General features: G+C 43.4%; 1 protein-coding gene across 4 annotated transcripts in view; it reads right to left on the reverse strand.

The window, feature by feature from the left end:
- Dnah11 (dynein axonemal heavy chain 11) overlaps positions 1-13,131 on the reverse strand; it is a 324,204-nt gene that overhangs the window by 295,275 nt on the left and 15,798 nt on the right. For all 4 annotated transcript variants that reach the window (XM_050120839.1, XM_050120837.1, XM_050120838.1 and 1 more), the window contains exons 7-8: positions 8,947-9,180; positions 7,198-7,365 (exon numbers count right to left, since the gene is read on the reverse strand). In XM_050120839.1, coding sequence (XP_049976796.1) covers positions 7,198-7,365; positions 8,947-9,180 — 402 coding nt within the window. The remainder of the gene's footprint in view (positions 1-7,197; positions 7,366-8,946; positions 9,181-13,131) is intronic.

Genomic DNA, 13,131 nt, shown 5'->3' on the forward strand with positions numbered 1-13,131 from the left:
ACACACGAGAGGACAAGAGAGAGCTTATATGAAATGGAATGTTACTCTGCTCAGAAAAAAGAAAACCTTGTCATGTGACATGACATAGACAGTCCTGGGCAACACCGTGCCAGTGGAGGGAGCCAAGTGCAAGGAAACGACTGTGCGGTCTCACTATACACAGATTTGAGTGGGTGTGGGAAGACTGGGGAAGTGGAGAGGGTAGGTCAGAGGATACAAAACCACAGATACACAGATAAACAAGCCAGCAGAACTAAATATAATGTGAATACACAGAAAAATGGAATGCTGATTCTTCAAAATGAAGTACTTTTGTTACATTAAATAAAAATGATTCAAATACATCGTTTCAAAAGACTGACAAATCTTCTGTAGATTAAGTCTCTCATAGTCAATTTCCCCCGAATACTCAATACTCGGTTACAAAATGAAAGTAGCGATATTATGATTTTCCAGAAAAAGAAAGGATTACAAAGAAGCACTATGAATAACTATGTACAAAATGGGAAACCACAGCTAGGGATGGACGGTGGTGCATGTCTGTGAAGCCAGCAAACAGCAGCAGAGGAAGGAAGGTGAGGAGCAGGTTAGCCTGGTCCACATAGCAGGACTTCCAAGGAGGTTGGGGAGAAGAAAAGGAAACCCATAGGAAAGGGACAAATTCCTAGAGACACACCATCTAACAAGATCAAATCAGAAAAGTCAAAGTGCATAAGGAGATTAAATAGGTAAACAAGCAGCTTCCCGTGGTCTTCTCAGCAGTTTCACAAGTATAGAAAGGAGAATTAAGAGCAATCCTTCCAAGCTTGCAAATTCACTCTACATGATAAGCACTGCTCTAATACCAAAGCCAGATGAAGATACTTCAAGCAGAGAAAACTTCAGACCAATGTTCCTTATGAATGATGAGATAATATGCAAATGGATTCAGCAGTTATTAGAAGAATTACAGACCATGGTCAAGAGGAATATTCCATAATAGTAAGATGGTTTAACATACAAAAAAAAAAACCAGCACAATATACCACATTAACAGATGAGAGTAGAGAGTGAGCTTCCGTGATCTCAGTCAACGCAGAACTTAATACCCAGCACTCTTTCATGAGAAAAAATATTCCCTGAAATAAGAATGGAACTAAAGGCAAAGACCCCTGTGAGCACCGAGTAAATAACATCATCCCCAAAGATGAGAGGGGTAAAAGTTCTTAAGAACAAAGCAGGAATGCCCGTGTCTAATTCAATACAGCATCAGAGGCTCTCACCAGGGCAGTTAGGTAAGTAAAACAAAAAGCACCCAAATTGAGAAGTGATCATGTCTATTCACAGGCGACATGATTTTATTCTAAAGATTGCATACCTGTTGAAATATGAGCGGTGGCGGGGCTGCGTCCCCAACCCCCCCCCCCCCAGCCGCTTGGCTAGCTCATGCCCGAAATAACAACACACAAACTGTATTCATTTAAGAACTGCTTGGCCCATGAACTCTAGCCCTTACAGGCCAATTCTCGCATCTGGACTAGCCCATTTCTAATGATGTGTGTAAGCACCCCAAGGTGCGCTTACCGGGAAGATTCTAGTCTAAGTCCATCATGGGTTGCAGCTGCCTGGGAGAGCTGAGCATGGCGTCTCTCTGCTCCAGAGAGCAGAGCTGTCGCGTCTACCCGGGAGAGCTGAGCATGGCGTCTCTGCTCCAGCAGAGCTGTCGCGTCTACCCGGGAGAGCTGAGCATGGCGTCTCTGCTCCAGCAGAGCTGTCGCGTCTACCCGGGAGCAGAGCAGAGTCTGACCTCACTTCCTCTTCCGCCCAGAATTCTATTCTGTTTACTCCTCCCATCTATGTTCCAAGCCATGAGGCCAAGCAGCTGGTTTATTATAACTTAACAAATAAAATCAACAGATTGATAAATGACACTCCCACATCACATACCCAAAAAATGAAGTCAATAAACAAGCTCAGCAAGGTTGTGGGCTGAGAAATCAAAACACAGCCAGTAATGGACTGGAGGGCTCCGCCAGTAGAATAGTGCTCTCTGTGCAAACACAAGACTCTGTGTTCCTCCCCTAGGACCTGAAAAAATTAACCCAGGAGGCTTCCTGGGTTCACCGGCCAGCAAGCGTAGCCTAGTTGTCAAGCTCCACGAACATGGAGCATGGGAACAACACAGGAGGCTGAGCCCTGACCTCCCCCAAATGGATGTGCTCCTGCACAGCCAAGACATGTAAGCATATGTACACAGGAGGAAGAAAAGCATTGGCCTTTATGTATACTAGCAATGAACAAATTTAAACAGTAAGAAGACAGTTCCATTTATAGTAGTATTAAAAAGAATAAAATATTTCATAATAAGTTTGACCAGGGATGTCGAAGACTTACAGATCAGAAGCTATAAACTAGCTGCTGTAAGCAGTTAAAGAAGGGGGGGGTAGAAAGATCCCACTTACTTGTCATTACAGAGACAATACTATTGCAAACACTCTGCCCTGTCAGTCCAGTCCCTATCAACATCTCTCAGCGATGCCTCTGCAGTAATTGAGAAGAAACGTTCTACAGGTCTGACCATCTGGCTCATACTTCCCAGTGACAAAGCTTACAAGTCTGCAGTATTGACAACAACATAGTGCTGGCCTATAGATCAATGAAATAGCATAGAAAGCCCAGACATAAACTCTCATCCAAATAAGCAAGTCATTGTTGACAACGGTGCAAAACCGTTCAGTAAAGCCAGAACGTCTCTTCAACAAATGTTACTAGGGAGTTTTATTGATTATCCATTTTTTTTGCAAGAGTCAACGTGGACTTTTAGAACACTTAAACATTGGTTCAAGGTAGACTCAAGCCTTAATTGTAATAGTGAAAACAATAAAAATTTCCTGAAGAAGACACTGGAGAAATGCTCATGACATTGAACTGTGTACTGCTTCTTAAACCTTCCCCTCTTCCATTTATAGGACAATTGTCTTAAATATTTTCTGTGCATATGTTCAGAAGTGGTGTTGGGTTCAGTATATCTCAGGGGGCAGTCACCTAGCTTCTATGAGGCCCTATATTCACTCTCTAACACAAGAAGCAAAGCAGTGGCAACATTACTTAGAAGGCTGGAGAGGAGGACACCATCACAATAGACTCATCCATCTACTGCACCCTCTCCGCTGTACAAAACTGCTTCTATTACCATCTCTTCCCTCCACCAAAACTTTCGTCATCTTCTTCAGCTCAGTCTGCTGGGAGTGTGGTTTTTGTTTGTTTGTTTGTTTGTTTTGTTTTGTTTTGTTTTTGGCTTTTGTCCATCTGGTTTTCTCTTGGTCTCCCTTTTGTTCCTGAGGGCAGAGAACACTATGTTTACAGTTCTTTCTCAGAACCTATTTTGCTCAGTGTTTCTGATTTCTGGTAAGAAATCTTTCAGTAAAATGATATTCCTCTATATAGACAGGTAAGAGTTCATTTCTCTCTCACTTTGGGATTTTAAAATGTAAAAGGCAGGCATTGTGAGACACAAGCATAAGCCCAGCCCTTGGGAACCTGAAGTCAGAGACTCGCTTGGGCTCAGGAGTTTTACATCACAGTGCAGTTGGATGGAACAGCACAGTGATGATGCCTCCAGAACAGAATAGTCACTGTCAGATGCTTCCAACGCCTCCATCATCAGCACTGCTTGCCTTCTTGGCTCAGATCTTCCCGGCTCACAGCACAGTGAGTGTGCACCAAATGACATCCAGACATTGTGGACCATAAACCTCCATTACTGTCAGAGGGACACACATCTAGATTCTGGGACCCTCCAAATACACAATGGACGAATGTCTCCTGGTTACAGCCAAGCTAGGAGGTCCAACTCCCTGTGTAGGCTCTGTGGATGCCACATGAGTGAAAATCCTCGGCCTCAGCTAGGCATCCTCCAACCCCAACCCTATGACACTGGGATATACCAGGTGAGAGAAAAACCGTTAAACAAAACAAAAAAAATCAGATTTCCATATGGTCTCCACCAGCACCACGAAGAGGAGGACTGTCTCCCGGCCAGCAAGCACGAAGACCATGGCTCTCTCTTAGTCATCGCTAATACTACTCAGCAGGGCTTGGGGATGGAGCCATTGGATGACAGCTCACTAGATTAGACTTCCTATCCAGCCTTCCTGGGCTGGTAGTGGTGGGGAACTGCTGCTTCTTGGGTGTTGGAGACAGTGTAGACACTGTCTGTTTTTCAAGCGTGCCCACTTCTAGGTCCTCTGGCTAGAATACAGTCGGGGTTTTGTAGAGGTCAATGGTGTGTGCCCAGTGACATTTCTAGGTTGCTGATATATTAGTTTCTAATTCTTGACTCTTTTACACAATATTAAAACCCAAGGAACTTAGTTCCACATTGTTTCCTGGGTTCTGAGGTTCTTGGTCAACCTGCTCTCTCTCTCTCTCTCTCTCTCTCTCTCTCTCTCTCTCTCTCTCTCTCTCTCTCTCTCTCTTTCTCTATCTCTGTGTGTGTGTGTGTGTGTGTTTGTGGGTGTGTAATGGCCAGAATCTTAGTTGTATTTAAAGTGAGGACTAGTAAAGAAACCACACACAAACCTTTCTAGAAGCATAAATTTCTAGCTAAATTATCGAACAATCCTATTACTCTAAATAATAATGTAAAATAACATAAGCTGCTCAGTAAATTTCACAGATTGTTGACTAGTGTACACTGTGGAAAAAGGAAAGCAAAGATAGAATTACAGCAACACCCAACAACTGCCAGGAACAAGACAGTCGCACCGTGTGTTGGAGTCTTTGTGCAAAACCAGGAGCAAAGGGATGAGCACAGACTGTGCCAGTATCTGTGCCCGCCTTCCTGAGCATTGCATAGGACACTCGTTTGGAGGTACCTTGAGGAGGATTAATGTTAAAATTATTTTGACAATGATTGCTTTGGGTTTTTTTTTTTAAGACAGAATTGCTGTGCCACTCTGTCTGAAGTCAAACTCTCTGATTTCAGGCTCCCAAATACTAACATAAAGGCTATGCGGTGAGAATAAAGCTAAACTTTTGTAAATGTTACCTACCCAAAAGAATAAGTAACTCTTAAAATAAGTAATATTTGAAGAAGAAACAAATAAGATACATGAAAATCCTTAAATGACTAAAAAAGAAACCAGTATAAATTGGGAGACATGACAGAGGAACCGCAAAAGAATAATTCAGGATGTGTCCTGGTTAGTTTTATGTCAATCTGACACAAGTTAGAATCATTCTGGAAGAGAGAGCCTCCACTGAGAAAATGCCGCCATCAGATTGACAAGCCCTTGGTGCATCTTCCTGATTGGTGTAGGAGGACTTAGCTCACTGCAACAGTGCCCCCCCCCCTGGGCTGGAAAACCCCAGAGCTGTAAGTGAGCAGCTGAGCAGATGAGGAGCAAGCCAGTAAGCAGCCTTCCTCGGTGGCCTCTGCACAGTTCTGCCTGCCTTGAATTCCACCTCTAACTTCCTTCAGTGATGGACGGTGATACAGAACTAAAAGCTGAAACAAACCCTTTTCCATGATTTGCACAGTGGAATGTTATTCAGCTGTTCAGAAAAATGAAATTTACAAGCAAATAGAACTAGAAACAATTATCAAAGTGAAGTAACCCCAAACTCAAAAACATAGTATTTCATGGTTTAAGCATTAGATATATTTTAGATATATTTATTTCAATCAAAATAACCATAGAGACTAAGTAGCTAGTAAGTACCAGTAGGGAAGGGGGCACCTCCCATGAAAGGGGAGATAGAACACAGTGTCCTAAAGGGGAAACAAACATACAAGGATTTCATGGAGAGAGGGTCGGGGATGCGGGTTATAGGAGTGGCCCAGGGAAGCCAGCTAACACTAAAGGCCTTTTGAAAAGCCCTATGGAAATCTACTACCATAGAAACCTCCTACTGTATACACATTTATGAAAGGAATTTAAGTGGGTCACCAAACAATGAAAAAAGACATGCCCAAATGTACGTCCACATGCGTGCAGTGCCCATGGAGGCCAGAAAAGAGCATCAGATCTCTTTGGACCAAAGTACAGATGGGTTCTGAGTTGCTATGTGGATGATGAGAATCAAACCTTATTCTCTGGAAGAACAATCGGTGCTCCTAACCAGCAGGGCCAGCTCTTCAGACCAAATGATTATCTTTAAGCAAAATATATGATAGATACAGTACACTGCGTAAATAAAAGCAATCCAGACACACCTTTAAGAAAGAAAAGGGGCTGGGGAGATGGTTCAGTGGTAAGAACGCTGGCTGGTCTCCCAGAGGCTCTCAGTCCTCCATAAGGTCATCAGGTAGGCAGAACTGCTGGCTCCCAGGACAGCCTGCATACTGAATGTCTTTGCAGTGGCTCTAGGGATGCCCCTGTGATGACTGTTACTACAGCCCTCCTTCTTTTCCATAAATTATACAGGAACGTCCTAGAGAGCCATTGATCATGGTGCTGTCTTGCTCACACTAGCTGCACTTTCCAAAGTCACTAGACTTCAGAAGGGTCAATCAGGCTTGCTAACTGCAGCCTTACGAAGTTGGCACACTGCACTCCTGGGCTTCAGAGATAGACTTCAGAAGGGTCAATCAGGTTTGCTAACTCTCCTGGGCTTCAGAGACAGATTTCAACAATACGTGTACGAGAGTGAATAACCTTACATTCCGTATTTTTTTAACATAAACTAAATTTTTCTCCTTTTTAAAACTCGGGTTTCTGGTTTTCGCAAATCATATATAAAGTTCTTTATCCTAGAGCTGGCCACACTAGCATGCTCAAAGGAATAGGGACTGAAATCAGTTAAAATCTGAAAACTTCCCCCAATTTCCTGAAGTTCAAACTATAAAATTATTAGCAGCTGTAAATAACAGAAACTATGTGACAATATGAATGCTGTCGATGATGCAATGACGGCTGAGAACTAGCGTTTCAGCAGACCAAAGTTAACCCAGGAAAGTTAATATAAAGGACACAAGTGAGAAGCTGCTCGGTAGGTGTGAACACAGGAAACCCCTTGTTGATATTCACGGGAAGCTGACCTTGGCTCAGCTCTGGTCCCTGATCTTGCACAAGGAGCTAGGAGAACTGAAGAGACTGGTTAATGTCTCCGGGTCCTACAAAGGTCTACCTCCTGCTTTAGCTCTGAAGGAGTAGAGTCCCAGGAGTGAACGGGCGAGGAATGCACACTATCACATGTCAGTCACCACAGTATTACCGTGTCAGCACAGTCAGACGGGTCATAAATGCTCTCTTGAAAAACTTTACAGCATCCCATAAACTCTTCACTCATCGCACGGATTTGCGCATTTAGGATTGCTCCCTTGGTGCCACCGAATTCCAGTCTTTCCAGTTTTTCGAATTCTCGTATGGTAACAAACATGTCCTTTGTGAAAAACAGTAAAGATCTTTCGTCATCTTCAGCAACAAAAGAGATTTTTAAAATTCCAAACCAAACATTTTCAAACATTCAGAACCAATGGGTGCTTACGACACAACGAAGGAATGCTACTGAATTCACCGAACAGAGCAAATACTTAGCTTTAAAACCACACTTCATTTTAAATCACCAACAGGTGCCTCACAGTGGAGACAGCGCATGCGTACTGTGTACACATGAGCCTGAGAACAATCCTAACAGTAATGCAGCCTGTGCCAGGATGACACCCAACATCCCTAGCCTCCACGCCTGTGCGGGGATGATAACCAGCATCCCTAGCCTCAGAGCCTACACTTTGCAGTGGTCCAGAGCCATGACGAGAGGGGAAATCAGGAGACTGTCTACGGGGCTAAAGAAAGCCACCCCTAGATGTTGGAGAGACTTTAGTGGCATTCAGGCTGACCAACAATAAGAATTTTCACATAAATCTCAGATTTTGAATGAAACTCAGCAAACCTTACATAAAACGATAAAATGCAAAATCTGTAGAAAGCTCTACAACTTGAAAAGAAGGCACGGCCATCGGTTCTAAAGAAGCCTAAATTGGTAGAATCAACACAAAAGTCTGTGCTTTCAATTTTTACATTTTAGATTTTTTTTTATAAAAAAAAAAAACAGTTATACACAGGACTGGAGAAAGGGTTCAGCGGCTAAGAGCCCCGGCTGCCCTTCTGGATGACCTGAGTCAGTTTCCCAGCACCCACTTGATGCCTGACAATGAAGGGTAACTCCAATTCCAAGGGATCCTGTGTCCTCTTCTGGCCTCCACAGGTACTGCATGCATGTGGTGCTCAGCCACCCATACAGACAAAACCTCCAAACACAGAAAATAATAATTCAAAAATACTTACACAAAGTAAGACTTGTATGATTTAGTTTTATGATTCTATGGCAGTGTGAATGACCGGAATTAGAAGAGTGAGCAGGAGGAGAACTCTGAAGCCCGTGTGCACCAGTCTGGGCTATCTAGTGAGACTTTGTCATAAAGAATTTTTTAGACAGGGGAAATAAAAGTGTGATACTTTATCAGATAGGTTTTCAAGTATGAAATTTCCCTTTCAAGTTTCATACATTTCTTCTTCCGCATTTACAGGAAAGCAGGCTTCTTTACAGCTTCCTGCTCCATAATTGTCTACAAGCACTGACAGGGGATGAGATTTACTTACTCTCATGCAGTAAGTGTTTAAAAATCAATACAAAAGTAGGGTGTGATGGTACACTCCTGTCAAGTGAAGGTAGAGCAGGAGAATAGAGTTCAAGACTAGTTTGAGCCACATAGTGGGGCGCTGTCTCAGCAGAGGCAAGAGTGCATGTCAGGGTGTGGGGCTTCCCAGGCGTACATGCAAGACCAAGTGTGATTTCCAGTGCCACAGAAAAGAAGAAAGAAGAGAGGGAGGAGAAAGGAAAGGAATTTAAAAAAGCCCCAAACTATAACCTTTCACAGCCTCCCTTCTTCCCTTCCCCATCCCATGGGTCACATGACAAAGCCTCTTAACCTCACCCCCATGTGCCTAGATAAATTAATACCTCTATTCTTGCCAACCGGTCAAGAAACTGGTTAAATCTGCCAAACACCAGGTGAGACTGGAAATCCCAGGGTCTCCACTCCACATTTCCAGTGAAGTAGTTTGCCAATCCTTTTCTAGACTTGAAAAAATAGTTTTGGAAAGTCCTTAAGATATTGATGGCCACCTGCACCTTCTCCAGTGCGTCTTCGATTTCTCCCTTCAAAAGGTCTTCAGGTGACAGGTATTTTCTTGCCTAGGATTTAATTAAAAGGAACCATGATCAAAAATATATTTCTTTTTTTATTGCAACCATCTGAGTTAAGCATTTTAAGTGACAGTTTCTAGAACTGTTGCTGTTGAAACAAGCAAACTCTAGAAATATAGATGCTTGGGCTTTGGTGACATGTTTCATGTGAGAATGGTGTGAGGGGAGCCTGATGCTTCCAGACAGACATGTACTAAGTCTCATATGCATGGCAATAAGGGCTTTGGACAGTTAGTCTACCAACAAATATTCTGTCAGATTTTCACATTAAAATAATACACAAGCCAGCAGAACCATCCACCAGAACACAGGTTTTCAGAGGGGGGCCACTCTACTGGCGTCATGGGGTCACTGGCAAAGGTAAAAACATCTGGTTATGTGACGTCTGTCTCTGGAAGTCCTTTCCCATCAGCACCTTCTTTGCTGGGAAGAATAGGCAGCACCATAGGACACATGACCAAATGAGCTATTTCACATGAACTTGAACTTGGTTTTAAAATGCAGGTGGGAGAGAGACAAGAGAAATAGTTCAAACTAGTTACTCTTCAGAGGTTAAAGAGAAAGTGAACCCAGAGGAACAGAAATAAAGTTGGAGACAACACAAATTTTCCATGATACAAATTAGATCAAAAGAAATTGTGTCCGCCAAAGCAGCTGTACCGAAAACACTAGAAGAAAGAATAAGCATGGCCAACGGGCTTCAAGAGGAAAACAAATGACATCATGAAAACTGGTATACAAACACAAATGCAATAAATTGGCTTCAATCCACACACGCTTCTCCACAACTTCAGATTTCTATGGTGCCAACTCCCCAACCAAAAGACAAGCTAACAGGATTCACCTTCTTGTTGTCTACAAGAAATCCACTCCACCATCGAGAACGACACTGCAGTAGAGTAAACGAATTTAAGAAAAGATTCCAGGAAAGTTGAAGGGGACCATTGAGGAGGCAGGGCCAGAAAGAGTTTAAAGGAGGGGTAGAACATAGAGGTGTGAAAGAGAAAAGGGGGTCACGAGGGGAGTGGAGGATTAAGCAGGGAGATGGGGTAGGTGAGTAAGAGGAGAGATTAAAAACATTAATCATTTTTAAGCCATATGGAAAATGACTTTTTATAAGCTTTCTAAAATACATTCTTTTTAAAAATAGTTGTTTTAACTACCCCGCATGGAGGAATAATGGTGCTCCTAGAAACCATAGATTAGAGAAGAGAAAGCCCAGTCTGAAGTGTGGGATGTCTCCCTGGAGGTGGCTGGTCGAGGGGGTCCTCCGAAAGTCTCAGAACAATAAAGCTATGCCATTGCACTTGGTTGCCCACCAGACCCTGATAGTAAGACACTATTGCTGAAGACACTTTGGTCTCCTGGACTTGGAAAAATCAAGCTGGTAATGAACTGGAAGCCTCCTCCCCAATGGCTGACTTTCATATTAGCACAAGGTAGTAGGCAGGCTGCTGGGAGAGAAAGGTACCAACAGCCACACAGAGCTCGAACCTTGGGAACTACATTGAAGACGTTCATGATAAGAAATGCCCATTGGTGCCAGAGTGGCACAGCGCCTTGGGGGAACCAATGGCTATCTGACCACACTTACGCCTATTCAGCTGGAGGGAACTCATGCCTGGTACCGTAAACTTGACCTCTTGACCTGTGGCTACAGATGTCATAGACCTTACAGAAGAAACTCTTAACCTTCTGATAAACTGGTATATAGTGTCAAACAGCTTGCTAAACACTTATCCTCACATTAATGTAGTAGTCACCCCTTATCAGAAGCTTCTATCTACAGTGGACAGAACTTAGTGTGGAACACTGTGAAAAAATGGAAGTGCGGGGGATAAGTGACATGGTGTGCTCATTGTGTAAACGCTTAGGGAGCGGCAATTAGGAGGTGTGGCTTGTTGAAGGAAGTTCATCACTGTGGGAGTAAGCTTTGATGTTTCTTACTCTCAAGATACTGCCCAGTGTCACAGTTCACTTCCAGTTGCCTTCTGATCAAGATGACACCAGTACCATGTCTGCCTGCATGACACCATGCTCTCCACCATGATGATAATGGACTAAACCTCTGGAACTGTAAGCCAGTCACCCCAGTTAAATGTTTTCCTTTATAAGAGTCATTGTGATCATGGTGTCTCTTCACAGCAACAGAAACCGTAAGTAAGACTACACACACTCACACACACACACACACACACACACCACAACATCACATCACATTCCTCCCTACAAGACTCATGGAACATCGTTAGAAAAGGGACAGAAAGATTCTAAAAGTGAGAGTTTGTGGAGGACCTCTGAAAAACAGCGTCTCCTGGACATGACGGGCAGCTGAACTCAGGAACTCTCAAAAACTTTGGATGCTGCACAACCCCTGTAAAAGACCAATTTAGTCACTATCCCAGCATAGATGAAGAGGTCCACAGGGCTCCATCCTTTGTTAAGAAACTGCAGGCAGGGGATGGCTACTGGGAAGAGAAAGTAAGCATTCATGGGGGTGTGTTGTATGAGCTGCGGTGGGCTGCATTCCAGCCTCCCCAGCTCCTGCATGGCAAGCTTATGCCCCAAAATAATTACACAGAAACTGTATTCTTTTAAACACTGTTTGGCCCATTAGTTTTAACCTCTTATTGGCTAGCTCTTACATATTGATCTAACCCATTTCTAATATTCCGTGTAGCACCACGAGCTGGCTTACCAGGAAAGATCTTAACCTGTGTCTGTCTGGAATGCGAGAATCATGGCGACTGATTGACTCGGCTTCTTTCTCCCAGAATTCTGTTCTGTTTACTCCGCCTACCTGATTTTCTGTCCTATCAAAGGGACAAGGCAGTTTCTTTATTTAACCAATGAAATCAACACAAAACAGAAGACTCTCCCATATCAGGGGTGGGGCTACCGGTAGGTTGCCCATAGAGCAGTGGACAGTCCTACATACATGTGCATGCAGACAACACTAATGGACTCAGCAGAGTTTGTATATGCATGGCATGAAGGTGTCAGGTGGATGTGGGATATGGAGAGAGGAACCTGGGAGGAGTTTTCAAAACAAAGTGTATTCATGTGTATAGTAATAAAAAGGTGTCATTTTGTGACTCTTAGAAAGTTGCCCCACACTTCAAAGGGGAATGGAATGAGAACCACCACAGTGTTCCACACAATACGTGGGTTTCTCTCATGAAGATGGATGGCTTCCCCATCCCCATCAACACAGAAGCTCCACATGCAACATAGGCTTCATGCCATTTACAAAGCAATACAGAAACCATTTTTGTGTTTATCTTTAAACCCTAGTGATTACAATTCCACAAGTTCTAGCTGCTGTTTCCTATCTACACTCTTATTTCCCACTCAGATGAGATATGAAGTCTGCTAACACTTCACAGGTAACTATGACGATTCCTTTTGTGGTGTGAGTTTCAAGACAGTTGTTTTTTGCTGTGGTGTATGGTGCACTTCATACATCTTCTACATGCTTTCTGTAATATTTTGGAAGCTTAGGAGTTATGTTGATAATTCAGTTGCCTTCCTGCTACAGCAGCCTCCTCGCCCATACATATGAAGTGACTAGCCATGCCCGCATTCATTCCTATGCCTCAAACTGGCTCTCACAGAGCTCAGCCCATCACAGCTGTCTACACATGCATCACCTCCTGAGACAAGTCACTGGTCCTTGACATCCCAGACAACAACACTCAGTCTGTCTCCTTGCACTGAGCAGCAAAGGATGTCAGGGAGACACATGCTCAGGATCAAGCGAGGAGCTGCTCATTACATCGGTTAAGTGGTCTCATCGGTCAGCTCTCTCATCTGCAAATCATTAGAAGCCATTTAAACTACAACACAGTCAGTTTTGCACATCTACAGGTTCTTTATTCAGAACCATGGATCACATGCATTTTTAACGCCACCTGAGCATACAGGGGCTCTTTGTTATCT

The sequence above is a fragment of the Alexandromys fortis genome, unplaced genomic scaffold (assembly GCF_014885135.2).
Source record: "Alexandromys fortis isolate MF-2015 unplaced genomic scaffold, M_Fortis_MF-2015_v1.1 scaffold_182, whole genome shotgun sequence".
In the NCBI taxonomy this organism is placed as follows: Eukaryota; Metazoa; Chordata; class Mammalia; order Rodentia; family Cricetidae; genus Alexandromys; species Alexandromys fortis.